Consider the following 26,808-nt stretch of genomic DNA (forward strand, 5'->3'; position numbering starts at 1 on the left):
GGAAGGCGCCGTGCCCCGCCCCAGCCGGGTTTTGGGGTGCCTCCCCCTCCCCGCGCTGTGCGGCGCTGTGCCGGCCCCGCCCTGCAGGGGGCGCTGTGAGGCGGGCACCTGCCGGGGGGGCGGAGTCAGCGGCGCCGCGCCCCGCCCCTCCCTGCCCGGGCCGTACCATCGGCTGCCCCGCGGGGGGGGAGAGAGAAGGGCGGGGCCGGGGCGGGGCCGGCCGGGCGGATGGCGGCGCCGCGCGCGGTGCTGCTGCTGAGCGGGAAGAGGAAGTCGGGGAAGGACTTCGTGGCCGAGGAGCTCCGGAGCCGGTACCGGGGGCGGGGCCAGAACGGGGGGGCGGGGCCGGTACCGGCAGGAGGGCCCGAAGCGGGGCGGCGGGGGTCGGTACCGGAGGGTGGAGCCAGTACGAGGAGGCGGGGCCAGAGCCGGGGCCGGGGCTGGGAGGTGGGGCCGGTACCGGGGGGCGGGGGCCGGTACCGGGGGGGGCGGGGCCGGTACCGGAGGGTGGGGAGGCCAGGACCTGCCCGGGTGGAGCCGCCCGGTGCCGCTGACCCCTCCCGTACAGGCTGGGCCCCGACATCTGCACCATCCTGCGCCTCTCCGGGCCCCTCAAGGAGCAGTATGCCAAGGTACCGCCGCCCTGCCGCGCCCTGCCACACCACGCCACGCCACACCGTGCTGTGCCACGCTACACCACGCTGAGCCCTGCCAGAACATGTCCCACACCATGCCGTCCCACGCCGTGCTGAGCTGTGCCATGCTGTGCCATTCCACGCTGCACCACGCAGAGCCACGCTGTGCCGTGCCACGCTGCGCTATGCCGTGCCATACCATGCTCTGCCATGCTGCGCCATATCATGCCATGCCGTGCTTACCTGTGCCATGCCACACCACGCCATGCTGTGCTGAGCCATGGCACGCTGCACCAAGCCGTGCCACGCCGTGCCGCACTATGCCGTGCCACACCGTGCTCTGCCATGCTGCACCATTTCTTGCCATTCCATGCTGCGCTTAACTGTGCCGTGCTGCACCAAGCGTGCCATGCCGTGCTGTGCTGTGCTACGCCACATTACACCGTGCTGTGCTGCGCCACGGCGTGCTGCACCATGCCATGCCGTGCCATGCCATGCTGCGCTGTGCCACACTGCACCATGCTGTGCCATGCTGTGCTGTCCATGCCATGCCATGCCATGCTGCGCTGTGCCACACTGTGCCGTGCTGTGCTATGCTGTGCCGCATCATGCCATGCCGTCCATACCGTGCTGTGCCATGCGGTGCCCGCTGACCTCCTCTTCCCGCAGGAGCATGGCCTGGATTTCCAGCGGCTCCTGGACGCCAGTGCCTACAAGGAGCTGTACCGGCAGGACATGATCCGCTGGGGCGAGGAGAGGCGCCACGCCGACCCCGGCTTCTTCTGCAGGATGGCAGTGGCGGGGGCAGCGCAGCCAGTGTGGGTGAGCTGGGGGGTCCGTGGGGGGCCAGGGGCACGGGGTGGGCACTGACGGCACCTTCACACAGGTGGTGAGCGACACGCGGCGCCTCTCGGATGTGGAGTGGTTCCAGGCCGCGTACGGGGCTGCGGTGCAGACCGTGCGGGTGGTGGCCAGCGAGGAGACGAGGAAGAGGAGGAACTGGGTCTTTGTGGCTGGTGGGTGACCAAGCGACGCTGCCCCGAGTGCGGCACCAAAACCAGGCTGTGCCGGCACGGCAGCTGCCCCACGGGCACAGCTCCACCGGCACCAGCCCCTGGTTGGGGGGTTTGGATAAAGTCCCCCCAGCTCTGGGCGGGATGGATGGGGGGATGGACGGATCCTGACGCGCCTCGGGGGCTCCCACGGCTCCGCTGCTCCCCAGGGGTGGATGATGCCGAGTCCGAGTGTGGCCTGGACCAAGGAGTGGCCTTCGACTGGGTGATCACCAACGACGGGGACGCGGTGTCCCTGGACCAGCAGCTGGAGATGCTCCTGCGGTCCCTTCGCGGCCAGTTATAGCCCGGTGACCCCCTGCCGCTGCTTGGGGACTGTATATCCCCCCACGACCCTACGTCACCCCCCCTCTGCCTCATGCTGGCCCCCCCTCCCCGGCAAATAAAGCTCCAACGTGGGAAACCTCTGCCAGCCCTGTCTGCGTCTCGTTTCCTTGGGAGGGGGACATGGGTGACACCCCCCCCTCCCGCCCTGTGGGCTTCCCAGCTTTGGTGGGGGCAGAAGGGTGGTTTAATTCCCCCTGCCCGGGCAGGGGTCACCAGCTGGGTGTATTTTAATAGGCTTTCAGCGGTCAATTCCCTATGGATTATCTGCTTCCCAAGCAGACGACTCCTGCTTTAATACCTGCTTCTCTCCCCCCCCCACAGCTGGGGACAGCTGGGGGGGGGTCCTGGGGGGCTGCAGGGTTGAGGAGGGGGATTAGCATCCTCTCCCCACACCCCACTCGCTGTGGCAGCCACCCCGCTGGTCCAGCCTCACCCTTGGGGACATCCCTGGGGGAAGGGGGAACACACACACACACACACACACACACACACACACACGCGGGGGGGGGGGGGGGGGGCGCGACCCCCTCCCTCTCCAGATGCTGCCGTAATCTCCAGCATCCTTAAGGGGATTAGGGGGTTGATCCGGGGGGATGCTGAGGGTTACCGGTGGGTGGAATCTTTTGGGAGGGGGTGGATGGGGGGTGTGTGGAAGCCTTGTAGGGTCGTTCGGGACTTGTAGTCTACCGGGGGGCACCGGCGCCGACCGGCGCCGGTGCCCCCCGGTAGACTACAAGTCCCGAACGACCCCGCAAAGCTGCAAAAACCGGGGGCGCGGGGGGTGGGGGGGGCGAAGCGGGGATGATGTCAGCCTGCGGGGAGCCCCGGCGTGGCCAATGGCGCGGCGGGGCCGGGCCAGCGGCGGCGGCGGGGGCGGCGGCGGCGGCGGCGGTGGCGGCGGCGGCGGCGGCGGCGGCGGCGGCGGCGGTGGTGGCGGCGGCGGCGGGGAGCGCTCGGCGCCCATTCATGATCCAGCGTACGGGGCCGGTGGCCGGGAAAGCGGAGCCGGTGCCCGGTGAAACGGCACCGGTGCCGCCGGTATGGAGACATCGGGGCATCTCCACGATTCGGGCGTGGGGGACCTGGAGGAGGATGGTCGGTGTCCGTGTCCGTTACCGGGGGATGAACGGGCAGCAGCGGCTCCCGCCGCTTTGCCGCCGCTTCAGCACAGCCTGTTGCACTCCTCGCCCGGGTCGTTACGGGCCCCTCCTCCTCCTCCCGCCGCCCCCGCCGCCCTCCACCCTTCCTCCCGCCACGGCAGCCAGCTCAACCTCGGCGACCACCCGACGGGGCCCGGGGGGGGGCAGCGGCAAACACCGGCAGCCCAGCCCGCTGGTCCACCGGCGGGACAGCAACCCCTTCACCGAGATCGCCATGAGCTCCTGCAAGTACAGCGGGGGGGTGATGAAGCCCCTCAGCCGCCTCAGCGCATCCCGCAGGAACCTCATCGAGGCCGAACCGGAGGCTCAACCGTTGCAGCTCTTCGGGGCCGGTGGACCCCCGGAGATCGTCGTCTCCCGCGAGGACAACCACGCGCCCCCCGCCCACCGGCCCGCTCGCCCGCCCGCCCGGCCGCCCCCCCGCCGCCTTCGCCAAGGGGCCCAAGCGCAAAGCGCAGAACATCGGGTACCGGCTGGGGCACCGCCGGGCGCTTTTCGAGAAGCGCAAGCGCCTCAGCGACTACGCGCTCATCTTCGGCATGTTTGGCATCGTCGTCATGGTCATTGAGACCGAGCTGTCCTGGGGGCTCTACTCCAAGGTAGGGACCAAGTGGGTGGGCGCGGGGCTGGTGGCGCTGGACGGTGCCCGGTGGGGTGAGCGTGGAGACGGTCGCCCCATCTAGGGTTGGCCGGGGACCAATGGTGGGGCCAGGGACCAACGGGGTGACCCGTGGGGACACCGCGGCCGCAGGTGTCAGACAGGGAGAGCGCTGGGCTGGGGGCACCCAGGGCCATGGGGCGGACGGTGGGTGCTGGGGTGGGTGCTGCACTGGGTCCCGGCGGAGCTGCCCCACGCGCGACCCACCGGGGTCTGCGGTGCCCAGCACCGGCCCGGGGCTGGGTGCTGCTCGAGGCACCATGCCCTCGGTGGTGCGTGGTGCAGCGGAGGCCCCCCTCCCCCCCCCCTCCTCCTCCTCCTCCTCCTCCACACCCCTTTCTTCCATTTTCTTTTTTTTTTTTTTGCAGGACGGTGTCTTTTATTTATAATTCCCCCCCCCCCCCCACGCCCCTTCCAGCTCCTGCTCCCGGGCTGCACTGGTTGGCAGCGATATGAATAACTCTTTGTATAGACATCTGTCATGTTATTTATACCTATCCAGAGAGGGGAAGGCATCGGCACCCGCGCCGGCAGGGCGGGCATGGCACCCATGGGCGTCAGCGGGACAGTGCTGCCGAGGGGGCTGGGGGCGGCCGGTGGGGGTCCCCACGCTCCGGTGCCGCCGGCAGAGGGGAAGGAGCGGGGTGGGAAGGGGCTTCTTGCCGCAGGTGGTGGGGAGGGCAGCGGGGGTGGAGGAGGCTGCAGAGCTGGAGCAGGTGGAGGGAGGGAGAGAGGGACGCGGCTGGGGGTCCCGTGGGCGTGGGGGACCCCTCTGTCTCGCCATGGAGGTGCCCGGCTGGTGGCAGGGGGCTCCTGAGCCCCAGCTGCTCGCAGCTGCCGGCGTTGGCAGGAGCGTGGGGGCTGCCGGCAGCGGTTCGCTCCGCAGCCGAGGCAGGGGGATGCCTCGCATCCCTGCCTCCCCCCACGAGGGAGGGGGACGCTTCACTGCCGGAGCCTTTTCCTGGTGGATCCCGCTTGGCTTTGGCAGGAACAAGGCCGAGCCGCCAGCCCCCACCTGTGCCCGCTACCTGTTGCGCCGCGGCCGCCTCGCCGCTGGCTGGGCCTGCGTGCCTGGTGCTGGGGCTGCCGGCTGCCCTCGCCGGGTGCTGGCAGTGCCGCTGCCGCGCTTGCTGCCCCCCCGTGCACCCAGCTGCTGTGCCAGCTGGGAAAGACCCAACCACTGCCCTGTGCCTGCCACCATGCTCGTGCCGATGACCATGGGGTGCAGGGGGGTCCCTGGCTCCCCCTTAGCCGGAGCTGTGACCATGGGCAACTGTTTATAAATCTGCACACACACACCCCCCGCCCCGGCATCCCCGGTGGGAAACTGGAGCTCGCCGTGCCCAAGGGAGCGCCTGGGGCTGGGGTCGGCAGCTGTCGTGCTGGCCGGGGCTGGCGGTGCTGCCGGCCCTGGCGTGGCTCCAGCTCTGCCCCACGCCGCCGCCGCGTGCTCCCCAGGCCGGACGGTGCCGGGGCTGAGCCGGAAAGCCAGGATGCAGCGGGCAGGTTTTGCCGGCTCTTTGCCTGTCCCTCGAGTGTGGGCAGGATGGGGCCTCTCCCAGCACCGATGCTTTCCAGAGCCACCGGCAGCCTGCGTGGCACTGCTGGGGTGAAGCATCCTGCCACCTGCACGGTGTGGGGAGGATGTGGGCCGGGGGTGCTGAGGCGTCACCGCGGTTTGGGCGAGCCCCCCCCCCCCAGTGTTTTGCCCTGACCGTGGGATCCAGCAGCGGCTTTTCCTGCTGGGTCCCTCTGGACCTGGACCAGTGAACGCGGTGGGTGTGCGGCAGCCTTTGGCAGTACCGCCTGCCGGGAGGGCTGGTGGGTGCCGGTGCTTCGGGCAGGCAGGATTAGTGCCCCTGAGGAGGGTTTATCCGGAGCAGCCTTGGCATGAGCCCTGCCCCGGAGTTTGCCTATTAATAGCCGTTGTTTGGTCCCCGGCACTTCTCTCAGCACCAGCCATTATATCCACACAATTGTGCGGCTGGAGCCAAGTTGTTAACAATGCGCCACCGCCTCCGCGGCAAATAGTCCCTTCTCCACATCTGACTGCCCCGTGGGGCTGGGGAGCACTGGGGAGAGGGAGAGGAGCAGGGCTGAAGGCAGCCTGGGGCACTGGGGAGCAACGGATGGGTGCGGCGAGCCACGAGTGTGCCGGGTCTGGGTGTGCCACGAGTGTACGGGGTCTCGGTGTGCCACGAGTGTGCCAGGTCTGGGGTGTGCCACAAGTGTACGGGGTCTCGGTGTGCCACGAGTGTGCCGGGTCTGGGTGTGCCACAAGTGTACGGGGTCTCGGTGTGCCACGAGTGTGCCGGGTCTGGGTGTGCCATGAGTGTGCCAGCTTTGGTTGTGCCACGAGTGTTCCGGGTCTGGGTGTGCCACGAGTGTGCCAGGTCTGGGTGTGCCACGAGTGTGCCGGGTCTGGGTGTGCCACAAGTGTACGGGGTCTCGGTGTGCCACGAGTGTTCCGGGTCTGGGTGTGCCACGAGTGTGCCGGGTCTGGGTGTGCCACAAGTGTACGGGGTCTCGGTGTGCCACGAGTGTGCCGGGTCTGGGTGTGCCACGAGTGTGCTGGGTCTGGGTGTGCCACGAGTGTGCCAGGTCTGGGTGTGCCACGAGTGTGCCAGGTCTGGGTGTGCCATGAGTGTGCCAGCTTTGGTTGTGCCACGAGTGTTCCGGGTCTGGGTGTGCCACGAGTGTGCCAGGTCTGGGTGTGCCACGAGTGTGCCGGGTCTGGGTGTGCCACGAGTGTGCCGGGTCTCAGTATGCCATGAGTGTGTCAGTTCTCGCTGTGCCACGAGTGTGCCAGGTCTGGGTGTGCCACGAGTGTGCCGGGTCTGGGTGTGCCACGAGTGTACGGGGTCTCAGTGTGCCACGAGTGTGCCAGGTCTGGGTGTGCCACGAGTGTGCCGGGTTTGGGTGTGCCATGAGTGTGCCGGGTCTCAGTATGCCATGAGTGCGTCAGTTCTCGCTGTGCCACAAGTGTGCCAGGTCTGGGTGTGCCACGAGTGTGCCGGGTCTGGGTGTGCCACGAGTGTGCCAGGTCTGGGTGTGCCACGAGTGTACGGGGTCTCGGTGTGCCACGAGTGTGCCAGGTCTGGGTGTGCCACGAGTGTGCCGGGTCTGGGTGTGCCACGAGTGTACGGGGTCTCGGTGTGCCACGAGTGTGCCAGGTCTGGGTGTGCCACGAGTGTGCCGGGTCTTGGTGTGCCACGAGTGTGCCAGGTCTGGGTGTGCCATGAGTGTGCCAGGTTTGGGTGTGCCATGAGTGTGCCGGGTCTCAGTATGCCATGAGTGTGTCAGTTCTCGCTGTGCCACAAGTGTGCCAGGTCTGGGTGTGCCACGAGTGTGCTGGGTCTCAGTGAGCCATGAGTGTGCCGGGTTTGGGTATGCTATGAGTGTGCTGGGTCTGGGTGTGCCATGAGTGTGCCACGAGTGTGCCACGAGTGTGCCAGTTCTTGGTGCACCACAACTGTGCCGGGTCTGGGTGTGCCACAAGTGTGCCAGGTCTCGGTGTGCCATGCACGTGGCAGGGTCTTGGTGTGCCATGAGTGTGCCGGGTCTCGGTGTGCCACGAGTGTGCCAAGTCTGGGTGTGCCACGAGTGTGCCGGGTCTCAGTGAGCCACGAGTGTGCCGGGTCTTCAGGTGCCAGGTCTCAGTATGCCATGAGCGTGACAGGGTCTTGGTGTGCCATGAGTGTGCGAGATCTGTGTGCCATGAGCTTGGCAAGGTCTCGGTGTGCCATGAGTGTGCCGAATCTTACTGTGCCGCGAGAGTGCCAGGGTCTTGTCTTGCCAGGAGTGTGGCAGATCTCACTGTGCCGCGAGTGTGCTGGGTCTCAGGGTGCTGGGGATGGCGCGGGGGTAGGGATGGGTGCAGTGGCAGGGAAGGTTGGTTTGGTGCTAACACCTTGGCGAGGGCCTGCCGGTGCTCAGCAGGTGCCCCAGCACCAGCGGGGCCAGATCGTGGCTGGCGGCAGCGTGAGGTTGCCAGTGACTGCAATGGGGTCCGGAGGCGAGCCCATGGGAGGGGGCGGTGAATCCTGCTCTTCCCAACGGGGTCCCGGGGAGCAGCCGCCTTGACGACCAGTCAATCAGTGGCTGGTTTAATTTACGTAGAGCTAATTAGCAGGAAGATCTAATTAGACCATCCATTGGGGTGCCATGATCTTGGGCTCACGCTGGATGCGCCGGGGTGTGGATGCTGCACATCTCAATGAGGGGCGGCTCGTAACTACACTTGGCAAAATCAGATTAAAAAAGCATTTTGGCGAAAGGGCCGTGGTGCTGGCGGTGCCATCGCTGCCGTGCCGAGCTGCTCCAGGTGGCAGCTGAAGTGCCGGTGGGGGGGAAGCCGGCACTGGCGGGGGGGCAGCATCTCCCTGGGGGCACAGAGCCTGGCATCGTGGCCAGCGCCGGCAGGGTCCTGCGGCCACGTCCCCCCTAACGCCCGCCCTGCTCTTGCTTTGCAGGACTCCATGTTCTCGCTGGCCCTGAAATGCCTTATCAGCCTCTCCACCGTCATCCTGCTGGGCCTCATCATCGCCTACCACACGCGGGAGGTGCAGGTATGTCCCGGTGTCACCGGCGCTGAGCAAGGGGCTGCCAGGGCAGGTGGGCTGCGGGGTTTGCCCATCACCCCGGTGGGATGCGGTACCCGAGCTCGCAGCCTGCATGGAGCCTCCTCCTCCCTCCTCGCTGGGGTCTCAAGGCGGGGCAGCGAGGGGTCTTGGGGAGCAGCGAGGGGTCTCAAGGGTGGTGAGGCCAGGCACCAGGGGTCTGCCCGGGCACAGGGTGCCGGTGGCTGGGGGAGGCTGCAGCCAGGAAGGGCTCGGACCAGCTGAGGTGCCAAGGAAAGCTGTGAAATCCTTTCTTAATCAGGGCTGCCCACTCTTTTCCTCTCCGCCTGCCCCAGCTTGGCTGGGAAACGAAAGGGCTCCCAGTTTGCTCAAACGAAAGGGCTCCCAGTTTGCTCAAACGAAGGGGCTCCCAGTTTGCTCAAACGAAGGGGTTCCCAGTTTGCTCAAACGAAAGGGCTCCCAGTTTGCTCCGGGAAGGCTGCGCTTCCCCACGGGATCTGGCTTCGGCGCGATGCCGCTGTGTTCTGGGGCCAGGAGGAAGGGGTTGCTGGGCAGGAGAAGGAGCATCCCGGGAGGGGACGCCGGAGCCCCCTGCCCTGAGCACTCGGTGTGGTGATGGAGCAAAGATCCCACCGCATCCCACCGGAGGCTGGGGGATGGGGCAGTGTGGGGGGCTGGCGGGCACCTCGCTCCCTGCCGGCCCCCGGGAGCCACCCCTCTGGCTCAGCCTGCCTGGCGGTGGGTTGCTCAAAGCAAATATTTGAGAACTCTGCTTTTTGCTGGAATAATATTTACCCTGGGGTGGCGGCGGCTGGGGTCAGCCGGGCGCACCGTGCCCCGACGCTCGCTGGCTTCCTCCGCTTGTTTTTCTTGGGAGCGGGTTGTGCAAACACAGCGTCCACCCGAGCGGTGCATGGGGCTTCCCACCTTTCCCCCTGCTCTGGGCCACGGCAGGAGCCCAAATCCCCGCTGCCATCCCTCTGCGGGGCTCTGGACCCCAGCACCGGTGCTACCCCAGCACTGGTGCCACCGCACCTTGCAGCCCCGGTAGGCGGGCAGGGAAGGGAATGAGATCGGTTTGACTTGATTTGCTCCGGACGAAGCTGGGCTGGCTGCTGATCGCCCTATTATCTCTTAGGTGCTTATAAAGGGATTGCTGATAATCCATCCGGGATGGAAGCGGGGCTGACAGAGCCGTAAATCCTCAGCTCCTCGTCCCTCTTGCTCGGGGGGGCTGCGCTCGCCCTGCTACGGCACTGCCAGATCCCCCCGGCCTCCAGGAAAGCCTACAGCTGCTTCAGCCTCTTCCCTCAGTATTAATTGCATTAATTGCTGAGTCCTTTGGGACATTTCCAGCTCTTCCTGTGCCTCAGTTTCTCCAGGGCTGGGGCATTGCTGTGCCTGGGGTCCTGGGTGCAGCTCCGGGGGTCATGCCCGTCACCTCGTGTCCCCCCTCTATGGCTGCCTACGCCTGCTGGCACCCGATGGGCTGGTGGCAGGTGCCCGGGGTGTCCCTGTGCCCATCACCCGCCAGCCAGGGCTGCAGGTGAACAAGATCCTCCTGCCTGCCCCGGCTTCCCAGCTCTGCTTTCCGCTGCAAGGCCACGAGCTGCTGCTAATTGCCTGTGTCACTCGCTCTTCGTTAGGCTGAGCGCGTGTGGGGAGCTGCCGGCAGCGCCACCGTGTCCTCACCCTCCCTGTGCCCGCAGCAGGGGCTGGTGGCAGTGGGCTTGGTGCCCTGGAGCTGACTGTGGTAGCACTGGGCTTGGTGCCCTGGATGTGGCTCTGGTCTGGTGGCACTAGACTGGTGGCACTGGGCTTGGTGCCCTGGAGGTGGCTCTGGTCTGGTGGCGCCAGGCTTGGTGCCCTGGAGGTGGCTCTGGGCTGGTGGCACTGGGCTTGGTGCCCTGGAGGTGGCTCGGGTCTGGTGGCGCCAGACTTGGTGCCCTGGAGGTGGCTCTGGGCTGGTGGCACTGGGCTTGGTGCCCTGGAGGTGGCTCTGGGCTGGTGGCACCAGGTTTGGTGCCCTGGAGGTGGCTCTGGTCTGGTGGTGCCAGGCTCAGTGCCCTGGAGGTGGCTCTGCTCTGCACCCCGGGGCAGGCTCTGCCACGTCACGGTGCCCCAGGGTGGTGCAGAGCGTGCTGTGCCATCCTCTGCCAGCACCACCTTTATTGCCATGTGATGGAGCACGGTGCTGGGGAGGCTGCCACCTCCAGCTAGGGGGTTTGGGGGGGCACAGCCCCCCTCAGCCCTGCCATCGGGGTGCCCAGGGCTCGTTGTGCATTTAGTGAGGTGAAGATTCCCCCCCAGCCCGTGGCTTCTCGGCTTGTGCTTCGCTTGTCTGGAGCTGCGGTGGCCACCACGCTTGCTCCTTCCCCTGCTGGAGCCAGTGCTGGGGATGCTGGGGATGCCCCAGTCGGGTACCACTGGCTTGTGCCGTGGTTTCTATGGAAACCCGCAGTGATGCGCTGCAGGTGCAGGGCTGAGAGTGGCTGGTGCAGGGGGAACCTGCCCAAATCCCACCTTGCTCCTTCCCTTCCCTGACCTGGCCCGTCACAAACCCACACACACACACAGTCAAAAGGCTCCCTGCCTTTTTCCTCTTGCTAATTTGTTTATTTTTAACACCCTTTTCCAGGAAGGAATGGGCTGTCAGCTCGCTAAATGCCTGAGGATCTCCCTTGACAGCTTGGAGCATTTTTATAAACAATTTCTCAAACAAAGCAGCTAAAAGGAGCGGGGCTTTCCAAACAGCCAGGGAGGTGGCCGGGGACGGCCGCGCTGTGAGTCAGTCCCAGTGGCTCTTGCTGTCCTCGGGGAGAGCCCTGCGTGCCATGCCATGCCGTGCTGTGCCGTGCCATGCCGTGCCGTGCCAGTGAGGAGCTGGTGCAGGTGCACCGGGGCCTCCGGCAAGGTGGGAGGGTTATTCCCAGATGTTCCCCCCACACCGGCTGGGCTGGAGCGGCCACGAGGGCTCCCGGCCCCTCGGGTGAGCCAGTGTTGCTCCACGCTTTGCAGGGTCAAGGACACGCCGGTGACGGTAGTACCGGCTGCCACATCCCCCTTGGATGGCTTCCTGGTGGCATCTTTGCCAAGCGGTGCTTGTGGAGGGGCCCTGAGCACATCCCTGCTGTAGGTGACACTGGTGTCCCCGGCACACCGGGATGAGCCGATGGCAGCCTCAGGATGGACCAGACCAGGCAGGGTGGGGTGGGTGACCCCTGGGGTCTGGTGGCACCCTGGAGGGGCCAGCCCAAGCTGCCACGCCCTGGCTCCTTGCGGAGACCCCAACTCGTTTGCCGGTGGTGGGAGAGGAGCTGGTACCCAGGATGAACCGGCGGTTGCTATGGCAACTGGATCCCATCGCCGCCAGCAGCCGGGTGCTCTAGCTGTGGCATTCCCTCCCCAAAAGTTGCCCTGGCGCTTGGGGCATGGTGGTGATACTGGTACAGCGCCCGGGGGAGCAAAGGGGCTGGGGTGGCTCATGTTGGCGCTCAGCGGCCCCACGGCTTGTCCATCTGCCGGGGGGGGGGGGGCTGTGGCAGGAGGGGGGCTCCTGCCAGCCGCTGTGGGAGCGGGTTGGAGCGAGCTGTCCCCATGCTGTGCCTGGGCATGTGCTTGAGGCTGGGCACCCTAAAGCTTTCTGGGGTGTCCCCAGCACCATAACTGTCCCCTGGCCACCCAGGCGGAGCAGCCAAGGTGATGGCGAAGGCTGGTTCCCACCTTTTCCATCCCCAGCCCTCCTGCTTGGAGCCATCCCCAGCTCCATGGGGCTCTGGTGTCAGTCCCCCCTGCCACCTCGGGGTGCTGGTGGGGCAGGGCTGGCCGGGGCTACTGGTAACCGTGTGGTTTTGCATCCCGGTAGCTCTTTGTGATCGACAATGGCGCTGACGACTGGCGGATAGCGATGACGTACGAGCGCATCCTCTACATCAGCCTGGAGATGCTGGTTTGTGCCATACACCCCATCCCTGGGGAGTACAAATTTTTCTGGACAGCCCGCCTGGCTTTCTCGTACACGCCTTCACGGGCAGAGGCGGACGTGGACATCATCCTGTCCATCCCCATGTTCCTGCGCCTCTACCTGATTGCTCGGGTGATGCTGCTGCACAGCAAGCTCTTCACCGACGCCTCCTCGCGCAGCATCGGGGCGCTCAACAAGATCAACTTCAACACCCGCTTCGTCATGAAGACCCTCATGACCATCTGCCCTGGGACGGTGCTGCTGGTCTTCAGCATTTCCCTCTGGATCATCGCTGCGTGGACGGTCCGGGTGTGCGAGAGGTGAGAGGGGCTGGGGCTGCTGGGGGGGTTGGGATGCGCGGTGGGGTGGGATTCTCAGCGCATCTGCTGTGTCCCAGCATCCTGGGGAGGGATGCAGGGATCTGGGGGCTTGGTAGCCATGGATTCCCACCAACGAGCCCCAGTCCTGGGCAGGAGGCAGAGGCAGGGACCGCCCTGTCCTCACACTGCGGTGCCTGGGGACAGGCAGAGTCCCTGTGCGAGGGGACGATGCTCAGTGCCAGCTGGGAGCCCCAGGAGGGTGGGTGGTGGGTATGAGGGGTGGTGGGAGATGGGGGGGCCGTGCATGGGGAGCAGCCAGAGGCGCCGTGAGGCTGGCGAGTGGCAGTGCCTGGCTCGGGCTCTGGCATCGCTGTGAGCGACTGCCATGACAACACCGCGTGGTGACAAACCTACTGCCGGATGGCATCACGCCGGCATTGGTGTGCTCAGTGTTTGGGTTGCTGTGGCGACTGGCCCCGGTGGGTACCGCTCTGCATCCATCTCTTGGAGACACGCTGGCACCCCTGTGTCCCCCGAGGGGAGCTGGGGGGCTGTGGCAGCCCACCCCCAGCCCACCCCAGTGCTATGCCAGGGGGGTTTCTCCCCAGCCACAGCGCACGGTGCCAGCGACACCCATCCATCCCAGGGTAGGGAGGGAAGGTCCCCCCCGGGTGTCCTGTGCCGTGTCCCGGTGTGGGGCCATCCCTGTCCCCCGAGGCCAGCTCTGTGCTGCCATCCAGGCATGGCTCATCTCCCCGGGGGTCCCTCGGAGCCGGGGCTGGTCTGTGGGAACGCACCCAAGGCAACGGGTGCATTATATTTGGTGTCTGTCGATTAGTGAAATCGCTTGAATGCCGAAAGTTCCGGCAGCTTTGTGCCATCTTTGGGACTGAGGTGCGAGGGATCGCGCCTGCCGGCACCCCTGGCTCCCCTGGGACACCCTGCTTCCTTCTGGGTGCCTGCAAGGTGGGAGGAAGGTCAACCCTCCTCCTCTTCCCCAGGGTGGGACCCGTCACACCGGTCACCCCATGAAGGGGCACTGGAGCAGCTTGAAGGACCAGGGCAGTGGAGCCAAGCAGCACACGGAGATTTTAGGAGCTTTTACAGGCTGTGTTTGCCTTCCTGCCTCCCTTAATGATGCTCTCGGGATGGGTTGGGTAGTTGCTCGCTGCTTAATTGTGTTTAGGAGATTTTTCTTTGTGCCTCCTAAATGGGGAGCGGGCAGACAGGCTCCCAGGGGACACGCAGGGGGGTTGATACTGCACCTGGGGGGCTTAGGCTGGAAAATGCAATCTAAATAAAAAGCCATTAGCAACGACAACAACAACAAAAAAGAAATGACGCAGACAGGGAGCTGCAGATCACCGGCACCGCAGCTGCCGCCATGTCCCTCTGTCTACAGAGCTGGGGGTGCATCGACTGGGGGGGCTGCAGGACATGACGGGGGGTGCATGACCCCTGGGACATGTTTCATTCCTGAGGGATGCATCGTCCCCAGGGCATGCACTGGCCCTGGGTGCCACGCAGTTCCCACAAGGGCCCCCCAGGACGTGTCCCCACCAATGGTTGCTGCACTGGCACTGGAAACCAGTTTGCTGCAGCTTGTGGGACCATTCCCAACCGGCACCTGCGAGGGCTGGGTCGCTCGGACATGGCTGTGCCCCAAGCCATGGTCACTGGGTGCAAGGGTCCCTTCGGCCCCGTGGGCTGCCGCGATGCCGGCGGGCACAGCGTTGCTGCCGGGCATCCTCCTGTGCATGCTGGGGGGCCGCAGCTCTCCGAAGGCAGCGAGTCGCTTAGCAACCTCGCCCGCTCGCCCGGCCGCCGCACAGCGCTGCCTGCGGTGCCAGCAATGCTGCCCTGCCTGCCGACGGCGCGCACGTGTGCTCGCACATGTGCCTGCATGTGCAGGCAGCCCCGCTCCCCGGGGCGAGGGGGCAGCCAGCCCGCAGCCCCCCTGGGTGCTCCCAAAGCCGTGGGGTGGCTTCAGCCCAGCCGGTGCCGTGGCATTGCGGCGTGGAGATGCTCTGCTTCATGGTGGCGCGGGACTGGGGCGATGCCCCACTGGTGGAGAGCGGCTGTGCCCTTAGTGGGGGCGGGCGGACAAGGGGGTGATGGAAAACGGGTGCTGGGGTCCCACCGACTGTGGCAGCCCCCGGTGTGAGCGAGCAGCCCCTCTCCCTGCCCACACCACGGGCCGGCCCTCCTGTTTATCGGCTCCTTCTGCTCGAAGTGCTTCTCGGAAGAGAAAATGTCCAGCTTTTCAGCGGCACCGTAACCCCCTTGCCCAGCACAATGCTCCCAGGGTCGTCCCCGCCGCTCAAGAGCTCACATCCTGCGGGCTGGGCTGGACTCAGCCTTTCCCAGGGAAACACGACAGCTGGGACAGGGGATGCGTGCCGCTGCCAGCGCCGGGATTTTGGGGAGCCCCCAAAATGTGGCTGCAGTGATGGGCTCTGGCTCCCCTGGCCAGCCCTGCCCAGAGCGCCGGCAGCGGCGCTTGTCGTGGCTGAGGGCGCTTCCTCCTGCACCAGGATCTCATTCAATTCTCCAGTTACTTGGGGAGGAAAAACAGTTTGGAAGAGGAGAAAACCCAACTGCTCTGGGAACGAGGAGCTGGGATGAACCAGGGGGGACTGCCAAAAGCTCCATCTGGTTTCCCTCTAATGATTTCTTGAGGAGCCTGGGAGAAGCCTGCGGGGAGAAGGATGCGTGCAGGCAGGAGGGTGACCACACTGCCTGTGGCGAAGCGAAGGTGCCGCCTGCCCCCTGTGCACCCCGAGATTTGGGGCTTAATCCTGCTGCAGGCTGGGCCAGCCCCCGCTCTGGGGCCGGGAGCCAGCGCTGCATCCCCTCGAAGCATCCCCATGCGGCTCAGCTGGGCTTGTGCCGGCTGGGGGAAGCTGGAGGCAGCTGGAGCCCCCAGTTGCGTGTTTGCCGGACGAGCCGCAGCCGGCCGCCGGGCTGGCCAGGGCGGCCACTGACCTCGCAGCGCAGTGGGGACGCGGCCATGGAAAGTTTGCGGCGCCCCCAAAAGCTGCAGCCGCTCCGTGTGTGCTTCGTCTCCAGCGTGCGAACCGTCCCCCGTCCCCTTCCGAGAGCCAGTGCGTGCCGGAGGCTTGGCAGGATCCAACCGTGGGGGATCTGCCGGGGCCGCTGCCGGCACAGACCCCCGGGGTGGCGCAGGGGGAGTGGGCTCAGCCTGAGCTGTGGCAGCAGGGGGATGCGTAGGAGGCCATCGGCAGCGAGCCGGCGCGGCTGGGGTCCTTGCAGAGCCGCAGCTGTTTCTCCCATCAGCTGGCTCTGGCTGCCACGCCACGTGGCACCGGGGACGCGGGCGGCGGGACCAGGATGTGGTGACAGGTCTGACGGAAAGCAGAAGCCCTTTCCTTTGAGTTTTTGCTGTGATTTTGTCTGTGTGGGTTTTCCCGTGCCAGAAATTGCGCAACCGCCACTGCTACGGGGCATCCTGCCATGTTATTAATCCCTAGTCCCTGTCACACCGCACAGCCTCGTGCCAGGGCAGCCCCCGCGCCCAGGTGCCCCCCACAGCCGTCCCCGTCCCCTGCCGTGATGCTTGCTGATGCCCGCGTCTCCTTGGCAGGTACCACGACCAGCAGGACGTAACCAGCAACTTCCTGGGTGCCATGTGGCTCATCTCCATCACCTTCCTCTCCATCGGCTACGGTGACATGGTCCCGCACACCTACTGCGGGAAGGGGGTCTGCCTGCTCACCGGCATCATGGTAAGCGCCGTGCCAAGCAGGCTGCCGGTCCCGCAGGCTCTGCCTGTCCCCACCGTGGCAGCAGGACCACCGGATTTTAAGGGGGGCCGCTTCCCTGGCTGGCTTGTCCATGTACAAGGCATAATGGCTTCAGCTCCGAGCTCGCACAGCCTGGAAGCTGACAGAGCTGTAATTGCAATTCCTGTAAGCGCAGTAATTAGCAGAATGTGGCGGTTTGGTTAAGGAGGTGATGGTGCAGGCTGGGCGCGTCCCTGGCGGGTGCTGCAGCCCCACAGGGTGCAGGGTGGGACACCAGCCGGTCCCATGTCCTGCTGTCCCTGCTGGTGAGTTCAGGGTGGATTTGGACCTGCGTTCAGCCAGGAGGGGGGGAGCTGGATCGCGGTGGGGTCAGGGATGTCCCCAGGGAGCCCACAAGCATCCCTTGGCCGTCCCTGTTTGCACCACCTGGCTTCTATCGCCTGGAGCGATCCCAAATGCTGCTGGCTCCTGCCGAGAGCTGGGACCAGCTGGGAGCCCTCTGCCCTGCTGTGCTCACGCCGGCATCACCGCGCCACCAGCATCACCGCGGCTTTGTTTCCACATGGCCAAAGGGTCAGTGTCCTCTGGGACCTCCGGCGTCCCCACTCCAAGGCACCCAGGAGATGTCCCGGCTTGTGGGGCTTTCCAGACGGAGCGTCTGGGGACCCTGCGGTCACAGCACCCAGCTCTGTCCTCTTGGCTCCAGCCCCCGGGGATGGAGCTGTCCCCCCTCTTCCCAGCTGCGGCCCCCCCGAGCTGGTGCCCGGCACTGGCCAAGCTCGTCTCTGCCGCTTTGCACCCCACAAAGAACCGTCGGCCGAGGCAGCTCCGCTGGTGGGTATTAATTTTATATCATCTGCAAGTCTTTGATCTGTCCCATGTGAGGCTGGGCACCAGCGAGGCTGATGCTGTTGACAGGAGCTAAGTGAGGGAGAAAATCCCTACGGAGTGGGGAGCATGGCGCAGGGGAGCGCCCCCCCCCCCGTTCAGCTGAGGGGGGCCCGGTGCCGCAGAGTCCCAGAGCTCCCACCCAGCCAGTGGTTACTCTGAACTGGGACACCATCTGGCAAAGCATTACCCCCTCCCAGCAGCACAGCCCCCCCGCTGCCAGCACTGGGGACCCCCATCACTGCCAGGGCTTGGGGGTGGGGGGGGTGTCCCCAAGTCACAGTGCCAGGAGCAGCTGCTCCACTGGGAAAAGTGGTGGGAGCTGAGAGCACGTGGTGGGACCTTCAGGGATGCTAAAGGCTTCGGCTCAGAGCATGGTGTTAATTAATGACTCTTTAATAAATTAAAGAGTGCTTGCCAGGGTGGTGGGCCTCTGCCAGAGTGCCAGGAGGGGGGTGGCTCAGCTGAGGGGGCAGCAGCAGGAGCCCCCCAGGGAGCAGAGCCTTGGCACCTCCGCTCTCCAAAGCCCAACCAGTGCTGGAGCCAGCGGCTGCTGCGCGGATCCAGCCCTAATCGCCGGGATAAGCTACCTCCCAGCTGTCGCTGCTGGGGCATGTGGCGATTCAGGGGGTCCCGATCTGGGGGTCCCCTTCTCTGCTTTCCCCCCCCCCCCCCCCCCAGGTGCTTCCCCACTTGTTCTCCCACCCTGGACCCCTCCTGGCAGCGGGGAGCTCCTCATCCCGCAGGGCACTGCGGGGAGGCACCCATTTCTAAAGGGTGTAGGGGTGACAAGGACTCACTGCTGATCACCGCTGACCTCCTTAATCAGCCCCAGCCCCTCCTGTTAATTACCCAGCACATCATCAGCTGCTCAAGGACACCCAGGCTCTCTGTTATCTTCTCATTAGGATAACGTGGGGGGGGGGGGGGGGGAACACGGAGCTTTAGTTAATTAGGGGGTTGCGGTGGTGAGGGTGGGAGTGCTGCTGTCGCACGAGGGTGCTGGAGGGTGACAAGCTGTTTCTCTGACTCATGTCCCCACGCAGGGTGCTGGCTGCACGGCGCTGGTGGTGGCGGTGGTGGCCAGGAAGCTGGAGCTCACCAAAGCCGAGAAGCACGTTCACAACTTCATGATGGACACGCAGCTGACGAAGCGGGTAAGGTGCCGTGGCGGGGGCTGGGGGTACCACAGGGGGGGAGAGGAAGGTGTCGGCACTGCTGTGTGCCAGTTCAGTGGCACTGTGGTGGGGGAGGGTGTCCGAGCACCTCGGATGCTGTGCTGGAAGCAAACAGCACCAGCTCTGTACCAGGGATTGAGGTGATGCAGGATGCTCAGCCACACCCCTGAGAGGAAAATCTTGGGGGGTGTTTCCCCACCCACCCCACCCCCCGAGAGGATTCAGACTCCCCCCTTTTGCGGAGCATGAGCTCATTTAGCTCAGTGTCAGGAAGACAACCAGATTTTGGTGATTCAGCACCTCGTCTGTGCCGGGAGGCTCCCGTGGTTTCCAACCCCAAGGAGGGACGTGGGATGCTGCGGCTGTGGTCGGGGGTCTGTGGGTTCGCTGGTTGTGTCGGGGTCTGGTGTCCCATCCCCGGCAGCATGGGGGGGCTGCAGGAGGTCTCTGGTCTCAGCAAAGCGCTGGTGACAGGAGCCGTGTTTTATATAGGGCACGGTGGCAAGGTAAGCATTGGCGCAGCCCTTGGAATGGCAGTGTCCCAGTGCTGGGATGTGGCCAGGCCACCCCACGTCACCCCAGAGAGCAGAGCCACATGCCAGCAGGAGCCCTGATGGCCTGGTGGTGGTCGGGGGCCCCAGCATGGCTGGGCCAGGAAAGCAAAGTGTGGATCTGCAGGCTCCGTGCCAGGCAGGGGCAGCCAGCTCCTCCTGGAGTGAGTGGCGGAGCCTGTGGAAACCGCATCCCTGTGCTGGTAACCCGTCCAGGGCCTGCCAAGAGTGGCAGATGGATGTGGGAATGGAGAAAAACCTGGGCATTTTTTTTTTTTCTCTAAAGGCTTAGGATTCAGTTTGGCACAGGGGTGAGGAGACTGGTGGCAGAGCGTCGGTGCAGGGTGGGAGGGGGACGCAGGTGCTTGGGGGGCTGAGACTCGCTGCTCGGGGCGGGTGGCTCTGCTGGCCCTTGCTCCCGTTGGAGCCACCCGTGATCCCTCACGAAGCTGCAGGACAGCGTGCGGGAGCGGAGCCGAGCACCTCGCTCCAGCTGGGGCCAGTCAACGCTCTCGCAGCCACGGCTCATGCACCAGTGGCTGGTGGCGGAGCCAGCCCGACATCTCCCTGAAATCCTGTGTGCCGGTGCAGCTGGGGCCAGTGACCTGCAGCCAAGTCTCCTCTTGCAGATCAAGAACGCGGCAGCCAACGTCCTGCGGGAAACGTGGCTCATCTACAAGCACACCAAGCTGCTGAAGAAGATCGACCACGCTAAAGTCAGGAAGCACCAGAGGAAATTCCTACAAGCCATTCACCAGTAAGGGGCCGCGCACCGGGCTGGGTGGGATGCTGATCTCCAGCCCAAGGGAGCGGGGTCTGGCCCCTGGCAGGGACGTGGGGACAATTTCCCGTTGCCTGGGGTGCGGTTTGTAATTGGGGAGGGGGTGCAGCTGCGTTGCTCTTTCCTTCTCCCCAGGTTGCGGAGCGTGAAGATGGAGCAGAGGAAGCTGAGCGACCAAGCCAACACCCTGGTGGACCTCTCGAAGGCAAGTCCCCCCCACGGTGACCGCTCGGCTCGGCCAGGCTGTCCGCCTGTTTCTCTTCACTCATAAAGCCTCGAGCGGACCCGGCTGACCGTGGAATGTTCCGGCTCGCTGGATGTCAGCTGGGAATAGCTGCTGTGGGCTGGCTGCCCTTGCAAGGCAGGAGGCGAAACGCAGCCCCAAGCCAGGGGCTGCTGGGGGTCCAGGAAAGGGGTTTGCTCCCTGCACCCCTTTTTGCAGCCCAAACCGGGGGTACAGCTGCTCCGCAGCACCGGGCTGGCTGCCCCTGGCCCCTCCACCTGCACAGAGGCAGTTTCCTCGTTTTGGTGTCCCAGGGCATGACAAGCTGCGGTCACAGTGGGCTGCGGTGGGGCAGCTCTCGGGGCATTGCTTACGGCAAGGGGCTGAAGGACTCTGCGGCAGTGGCACTAACCCTTCCGGCCATGGCACTAACCCCTCTGCTGTCCCCTCTGTCCCCTTCCCCAGATGCAGAACGTGATGTACGACCTCATCACCGAGCTCAACGACCGCAGCGAGGACCTGGAGAAGCAGATCAGCAGCCTGGAGTCCAAGCTGGAGCAGCTCAGCGCCAGCTTCAACTCCCTGCCCCTGCTGATGGCTGACATGCTGCGCCAGCAGCAGCAGCGCCTGCTCGCCGCCGTCTTGGAGGCGCGGGGGGGTCAGCGTGCCGGTGGGCACCCCACAAACTCCTCTCTCTGAGAGCCCCATCGGGGTCAGCTCCACCTCCTTCCCCACCCCTTACACGAGCTCAAGCAGCTGCTAAAACCGCAGCCCCTCAGCCCCCCAGGGATAGGGGAAGCGTTTCCGCGCAGGTCCCGAGGTCTCCATGGATTTTCTTCTGGTCCTCGATCCACTGCGGGACCCTTCGGCCGGAGCCGGTGGGACCAGCAGTGCCAAGCGCTGCTCGGAGCTTTGCCAACGCCTTGGTATCGGGAATCGCATCCCCGTTCAGGTGCCTCTACACGTGGTGAAGGAAGGGGATGGGAGGCGACGCCTCGGGCCAGCCCGCGCCATGGCGTCCGGTGGTGTCCGGAAAACCCACGCTCAATCTCAGGTCTTCACATTTGAAAACAAAACAAAACAACAAGTCAGAAGCACTGAAGCAACGGAGACGCCGGAGGGAGAGTTTCCCCCCCCAGCCCTGCGTGGACCCCACCAGGGGCCGGGGCGCTCCCCTCACCCCCTGCCCCTCTCACCGGTGCAAAGCCCCGCCGGGCAGATGCCAACGTGGTGGTTTCTCGCACAGGCTCTGACCTACGCTGCCCACGCTCCATCCCATCTCCCTACCAGGACCCCCACGCCACCCCCCTTGCATTGCTGGGTGGGTGCCACTGTCTGGCTGTAACGTGCCCGGGGATTTCTCTGGAGCCGTGAGTGTTTTCTGCCTGGGCAGAGCGAGGGATGCTTCTTGTCTTCTGGTCCTCAGTGTCATCTTCTGCCTGGAGACACGTGCCGGTGCCGGGAAAGCAGTGCCTAAAGCGTGTGGGGGCCGCGGGGGCCGGGCAGGGATGTGGCAGTGGCCGATGACGGGGCTGGCGGGCCAGCCCAGGTGCCAGGGTGGTCTCCAGGTGCTCACATCGCCGCCCACCCAGGAGTCGTGTGTCCCCCCCCCCAGCATTTTGGGAAGCCAGCAGGCTCTTTGCGCCGGAGGAAAAAACCCATCAGCTACAACTGCCTCCGCTCGATGCTCGAGCCCAGCAGGCAGCTCTGAATCCACCGGGATCGCTGAATCCACCGGGATCGCTGGCCACTGATGTGGTCACGGGGGCAGGCGCTTCATCTGTTTAAAACAAAGCCCATCACCTTTGTGCCGCTTCTGCTGGGTTTGGTGGGGATCAGCAGCACCAGCCGGCGCTGTGCCGGCGCTCAGCATTAGCCGCTGCCCGCGCCTGCCAAAGCGCAGCCCCGCAGGCTCCTTTCGCTTGGTGTTTTTCAGTGCCGGCGTTCAGCTCCCTGAGGTACCCTCGGCATCACCTGGCTCCTTCTGGAACCAGCCTTTTTCTGTTCTGCTTTCACCATTTCCCCCTTTCCCCCCCTCCCAGTTCTGCCCTGGGGTCGTGGTGGGGCTCTGCTGAGTCCCTGCGTGGAGCCCTGCTGGGCTCCGGCTTTGGGGCTGGTGTTTGCTGCTTTCAATGAAAACTCAGCAGAGGCTATTTATATATTTTTAAACAGATGAAGTAACCGTGTAATTACTCCACGATATTAATTACACCTCACCCAGCAGTGTCAGTAATTGTAATCAAAGTCACTGTGTTATTCCAGGTATACTCAGCCTGTAATCTTCTCCTTTGTAACTCTTTCCCTTCCATAAATAACGCTGGATTTTGCGCGCACGTAGGCAGGGACGTACCAGCCCGATGCCGAGGAATTTCTGTGCAAAACTCCACTTGCCACTGGTGGTAGGTGGTTTACTCCTCGTGCCCTGCAATTAAAGTTACGTAGAAAACAAGCAGGAGTTAGCGAGGAGCGCTCCCCCCTCCCTCCCGCTGGCCCCAGCGAGCGGCAGGAGGAGGAGGAGGAGGAGGAAGGTTGCAAGGCGGCAGCGGGGGTGCTGCAAAATGAGCTGCCGGTGCTGCAGAGGTGGTGGCGTCGAGCGCGTTGGTAGCAGGGCCGTGAGCCGTGGCCGTTGCATTAGAGGAGGGGCACAGCGCCGGCTGCCAGCCTGTCCTGGTCCTCAGCCAACAGGAGACCCTCAGCTTCTGGGCATGAGCTGCTCTTTCCCTCTTCCAAGCTCTTCTCATTAGTGTAATTGCGGGGGGGTGGGGGGGTGGGCAGGATGGCTGGGAGAATGCTGCTGTCTGGGCAGGCCCCCAAGGTCTATTCTGTTCCCCTCGTGCCTCGGGTGACCCTCAGCCCTACCTCCCCGGCAGGAGAAGCTTCTGCCCAGCTCTTCGAGGAGGTTTCCGGCGTGGTGATGGAGAAGAGGTTGCAAATCCTGAGAATGAGCTTGAGACGCAGCATCTCCACTGGTCTGCAGGCAGCCAGCAGAGAAAAAGGGTCCCGCGCTCCCCCGGGGCTCATGGGGTGAGCTGCAGCCATGCATCGCGGGCATCGGAGAGCCGGAGGAAGCGTTGGTGCTTGAGAATCAAGGCGGCCAGTGGGAACCTCCTTATGGGCTAATGATCCGGTCTGTGAAATCAAACCAAGGCAAGAGCAGGCGCTGTTGGCTTGCTGGACCCCGGGGCGCTGCCGGGGAGCGAGGGGCTGGGGGTGAGAGCGTCAGGATCGTGGCCGGAGCAAGAGATCCTTGTCCTGGGACAAAGGCAAGGATCTGCTTCAGCGGGATTGCAAGAGGGCTGACGGGAGCCAGGCTGGGGCGGTGGGATCTCTGCACCCCACACCCTGCATCCCCCAGCCTCGCCCCTGCCCCACCTGCACCCCAAACAACCCCTCTGCCTGAGACCTTGCAGCCCTGGGTCTGCACCCTATGCTCTGTGCCTCGCATCCTGCATCCTGCGCACCCCTGCCCCCCCATCCTGCATCCTGCGCACTCCTGCACCCCGTATCCCACCTCCTGCATCCTGCACCCCCCATCCCACACCCTGAGTATCCCAGCACCCACATCCCACCTCCTGCATCCCTGCACCCCCAATCCCTCCTCCTGCATCCCTGCACCCCCATCCCACACCCTGAGCATCCCTGCGCCCCCATCCCACCTCCTGCACCCCCCATCCCACACCCTGAGCATCCCATGCACCCTGCAGCACCCATTCTGTACCCCATCCTTCTCCCTGCCCCCCACCCTTTGCACCCCCATACTGTACGCACACTCCTGCCAGTGCTTCAACACCGGTACTGGTAGCCCTGACCCATCGCCCCAAGCACCAGGCTCACCGGACCCCACCAAGGCCGGCACCGGGACTAGCCCACCACCCAGCCCTGCTGCTGGGACCAGGGAGCTGCCCCGAGGCCACAGTGAGGGCAGATATCGGGGGGAGCCCCCAGCACAGCCCAGCCTGTGGTACCCCTGATGCTGGGGGGCTCTGAGCCGGGGGTGCTGCTGCCCTGCTCCCTGCGAGCCACTCGTGGCCACCAGCAGTCGAGCAGCCTTGGTACAGGCAGCAGCCCTCCCAGTCAAGCCCAGCTGGTTGCTGGAGCTGGAGTTTCTCCTCCTGGCAAGGGGCTGGCAGCTCTCCGGTAAGCGGCTCCGGTAAACACTCCCCAGCTGGTGCTGCCTGCACCCCTGAGAACATCGTTGTGGAGTCCTGCAGCCCAAAAGGCCCCGAGACAAGCAGAGAGAAAAGCTGGGACCAGCGACCCGGGGGGAGGAAAAGCACAAGAACAAAACTGCGCCGCAGAGTTATAATCCCAAAGAGATGCCAACCTCCCGCATCCGACCCCACGCGTCAACGGGGCTGAACCCCAAAGCCCCTCCAGGACCCACCTAACCACAGCCAGTCTCATTTTCGGCACAGCCTCGGCGTATTTTGTTGTTTTGGGGGGGTTTTTTTTTGGCTCCACGAACCTCCTCCCTGCGCCGCCTGCGAGGAAACGTGCTAGAAAGCCCCGAAAATTATCCTGTCCTCTCTGCAAACTCACAGACGTTTCTGTCCAGACTTAAGGAGCTTCGACCTGGGTTTGCATCTTGCCTCTGTACCGCTCGCTTCTTTTTTAACAATAGGGGAAAGCATAATAGTTTATTTTAACTATGAAATATATTGCTATATTATAAAGGTTATTGTAACTTTCAATTATGGTTTTGTACCCGACCCAGCTGTCGGCAGGCAGCGACGCCAGCCTGCTGCCCAAAATGTCTGTTTCTGAGTACAGTCGCTGCTCCTGGTGAGGACAGAAGATGGGGTGGCAGAGGAGGGGCGCAGGACCCCAGCCACGAAAGGCTCCCCATGCTCCTTATCCCTTATTCCCCCCCAGGCAGTCATTCCCAACGCCTGGATGCTGGCCTTTAGCAGGTCCAGATCCACATAGCTCGATGGCATCAGAGCTCTGCTTCTCCCTAGGGAAAGGTCTGCCCTCCTGCTTTTCTCCCGGGGTCCCAGCGGTTTCTGGAAAGCCATTCCCCATCCAGGTGGTCTTCAGCTGAAGGAGGGACCCAGCTCCCCAGCACCAGCTGTGCAAGAGCCGAAATTCCCTTTTTTCCCCCCAGGATGGAGGCTCTTGTGGAAGGAGCAGTGCGGGGCGTGCTGCCTCCCTCCTCCAGCTGGACTTTGGGCACGTTTTGGCTCAGCACAGGCAGGATCCAGGCAGGCTTAAAACTAGGGAATCACTTGTGCCTAGGAAAGGGTGAGGGTGGAAGCATACTCCTCCCTGGCAAAGCTGGTCTGTGCCATGCCAGCCGCCGAAACACGCTGCTCCGCGTTCGGCCCGGGGACCTGCAGGCAGGATTGTTCGTGCCGGCTTCGGCTCCGGAGCCGTGGAGCCGGGCGGCGCGGGATTTGCTGGATGGAGGCAGGCAGAAGCAGCATGCTCGCTTTTTCTTCTCAGGTCAACACCTCATTTCTGGGATGGGGGTAAGGTCAGACCTGCCCCGGCGACCTGCACCGCTGCAGGCAAGGGCTGCGTTCCTAGGAGGGATCCCGCTTTCCTGGGGTGAATCTCCCTGAGGGAACACAGTGTCCGGTTTGGGCTCCATGCCCTGCCCTGGGGAGCTGCAGCTTTGGCTCCCTTCAGCCTCTGGCTATGATGGTGCAGGATGAAGCCCTGAGCATGAAAGAGAAGCGGGGTGAGCTTGCCAGGACCGCTCCATCCCAGCTGTCCAGCTGAAGTGCTCCTCCAGCCTCCCGGAGCATCTCTCCCTTACCTCCAGCCCCTGGGCTGCTGGACCCGATGCCCTTTGGATCAGGATCTGTGGGCAAAGAAGTTTGAAAATGTTCTTCGACAGCCCTCCCACTCCTTCCCGGCCAGTCTTCCCCCTGGAGCGTGATGACGTTCGGGAATGAGCAGCACCTATGGGACCAATTCCTGCTGCTTTTGCCCAGAGAAAGCCTAAAAGCCCCCGGACTGGCTCTTCCCCATCAGAGGCGCAGTCACTGCCGTGTTGTCACCGTTATCACCGTTATCACTGTCGCAGCTGGCCTGGCCTGACCCTCCCAGGCCAGTTATCCCAGTAGGGTCAGGTCCTGGCAGCAATGAGCTCCAGTGGTTCCTTGCTGGTGCCCGGATCCGAGATCCCCCTGCAGAAACCAGCCGGCAGGCGGTGGCTGCCCAGGATTGCCTGGCTGGGGGCTGCTCCTGCCCCACACATTTGCCCCCACTTGTGGGGGTGGTTGTTAGAGGCAGCTTCCCCTCGCTGGGACACACCGGGACCAGTGAGGGGGTTCATAGCTCTGCCAGAGGAGAGGGGCTGGTTCCCCTGGGAGAGCAGGGCTGAGCCTCCTCTGCTGCCGGCTGGGGGGTGCCTGGGGATTTTGAGGGTACTTGCCCCTCCGCACTGCTCTTCCTCGGGCTTCTCCTGCCCAGCACCTCCCAGCCAGCTCAGAGACATGTGTGATGGCCACCAGGTAGGTTTGCTGGGGGAGGGGAAGGTGATTCCCCAGCTGTTTGACAAGGGGAAGGTGCTGCTGCAAGGCTCTGCACTAGTCCCAGCTTCTCCTCTCCTGGCTCTGAGCTCCCTCCCAAAGGCACCTGGAGGGTCCGGGGTGGCAGAGAGGGGCTTTTGCAGGGGAGAGGAAAAGCTGCTGTGTGGGATTAGTCATTTCCCTGTGGGATGAGCCACCTCGGAGCCCCGTGGGGCACCCAGTGGGTGCTC

General features: G+C 64.6%; 2 protein-coding genes across 3 annotated transcripts; both read left to right on the forward strand.

Annotated features, from left to right (window-relative positions):
- The first annotated feature begins 49 nt into the window (after positions 1–49).
- Positions 50–2,120, forward strand: PMVK (phosphomevalonate kinase). Of its 2 annotated transcripts, XM_055792454.1 has the most exons (5): positions 50–311; positions 569–632; positions 1,305–1,457; positions 1,522–1,651; positions 1,858–2,120. In XM_055792454.1, the coding sequence occupies exons 1-5, from the start codon at positions 229–231 to the stop codon at positions 1,992–1,994; spliced, it is 567 nt and encodes a 188-aa protein (XP_055648429.1). In that variant the 5' UTR covers positions 50–228; the 3' UTR covers positions 1,995–2,120. The 2 variants fall into 2 exon arrangements, with proteins under 2 accessions (XP_055648429.1, XP_055648430.1); XM_055792455.1 differs by lacking the exon at positions 569–632 and having other exon boundaries at positions 194–311.
- Positions 2,121–2,934: 814 nt separating this feature from the next.
- Positions 2,935–24,778, forward strand: KCNN3 (potassium calcium-activated channel subfamily N member 3). Its single transcript, XM_055791855.1, is given in 10 exon segments — positions 2,935–3,573; positions 3,575–3,794; positions 8,326–8,421; positions 12,299–12,717; positions 16,322–16,463; positions 18,416–18,526; positions 19,728–19,855; positions 20,015–20,084; positions 20,568–20,756; positions 20,758–24,778. Coding segments are annotated over 10 exon segments (2,055 nt in total). The 5' UTR covers positions 2,935–3,001; the 3' UTR covers positions 20,866–24,778.
- The last annotated feature ends 2,030 nt before the right edge of the window (positions 24,779–26,808 follow it).

This window comes from Falco peregrinus, chromosome 19 (genome assembly GCF_023634155.1).
Source record: "Falco peregrinus isolate bFalPer1 chromosome 19, bFalPer1.pri, whole genome shotgun sequence".
Lineage (NCBI taxonomy): Eukaryota > Metazoa > Chordata > Aves > Falconiformes > Falconidae > Falco > Falco peregrinus.

Coding starts and splice junctions, on each gene's coding strand:
- PMVK (XM_055792454.1), top strand. CDS start 229: ATGGCGGCGCCGCGCGCGGTGCTGCTGCTGAGCGGGAAGAGGAAGTCG. Junction 312..568: donor GCCGAGGAGCTCCGGAGCCG/GTACCGGGGGCG, acceptor CCTCCCGTACAG/GCTGGGCCCCGACATCTGCA. Junction 1,458..1,521: donor GGGCAGCGCAGCCAGTGTGG/GTGAGCTGGGGG, acceptor ACCTTCACACAG/GTGGTGAGCGACACGCGGCG.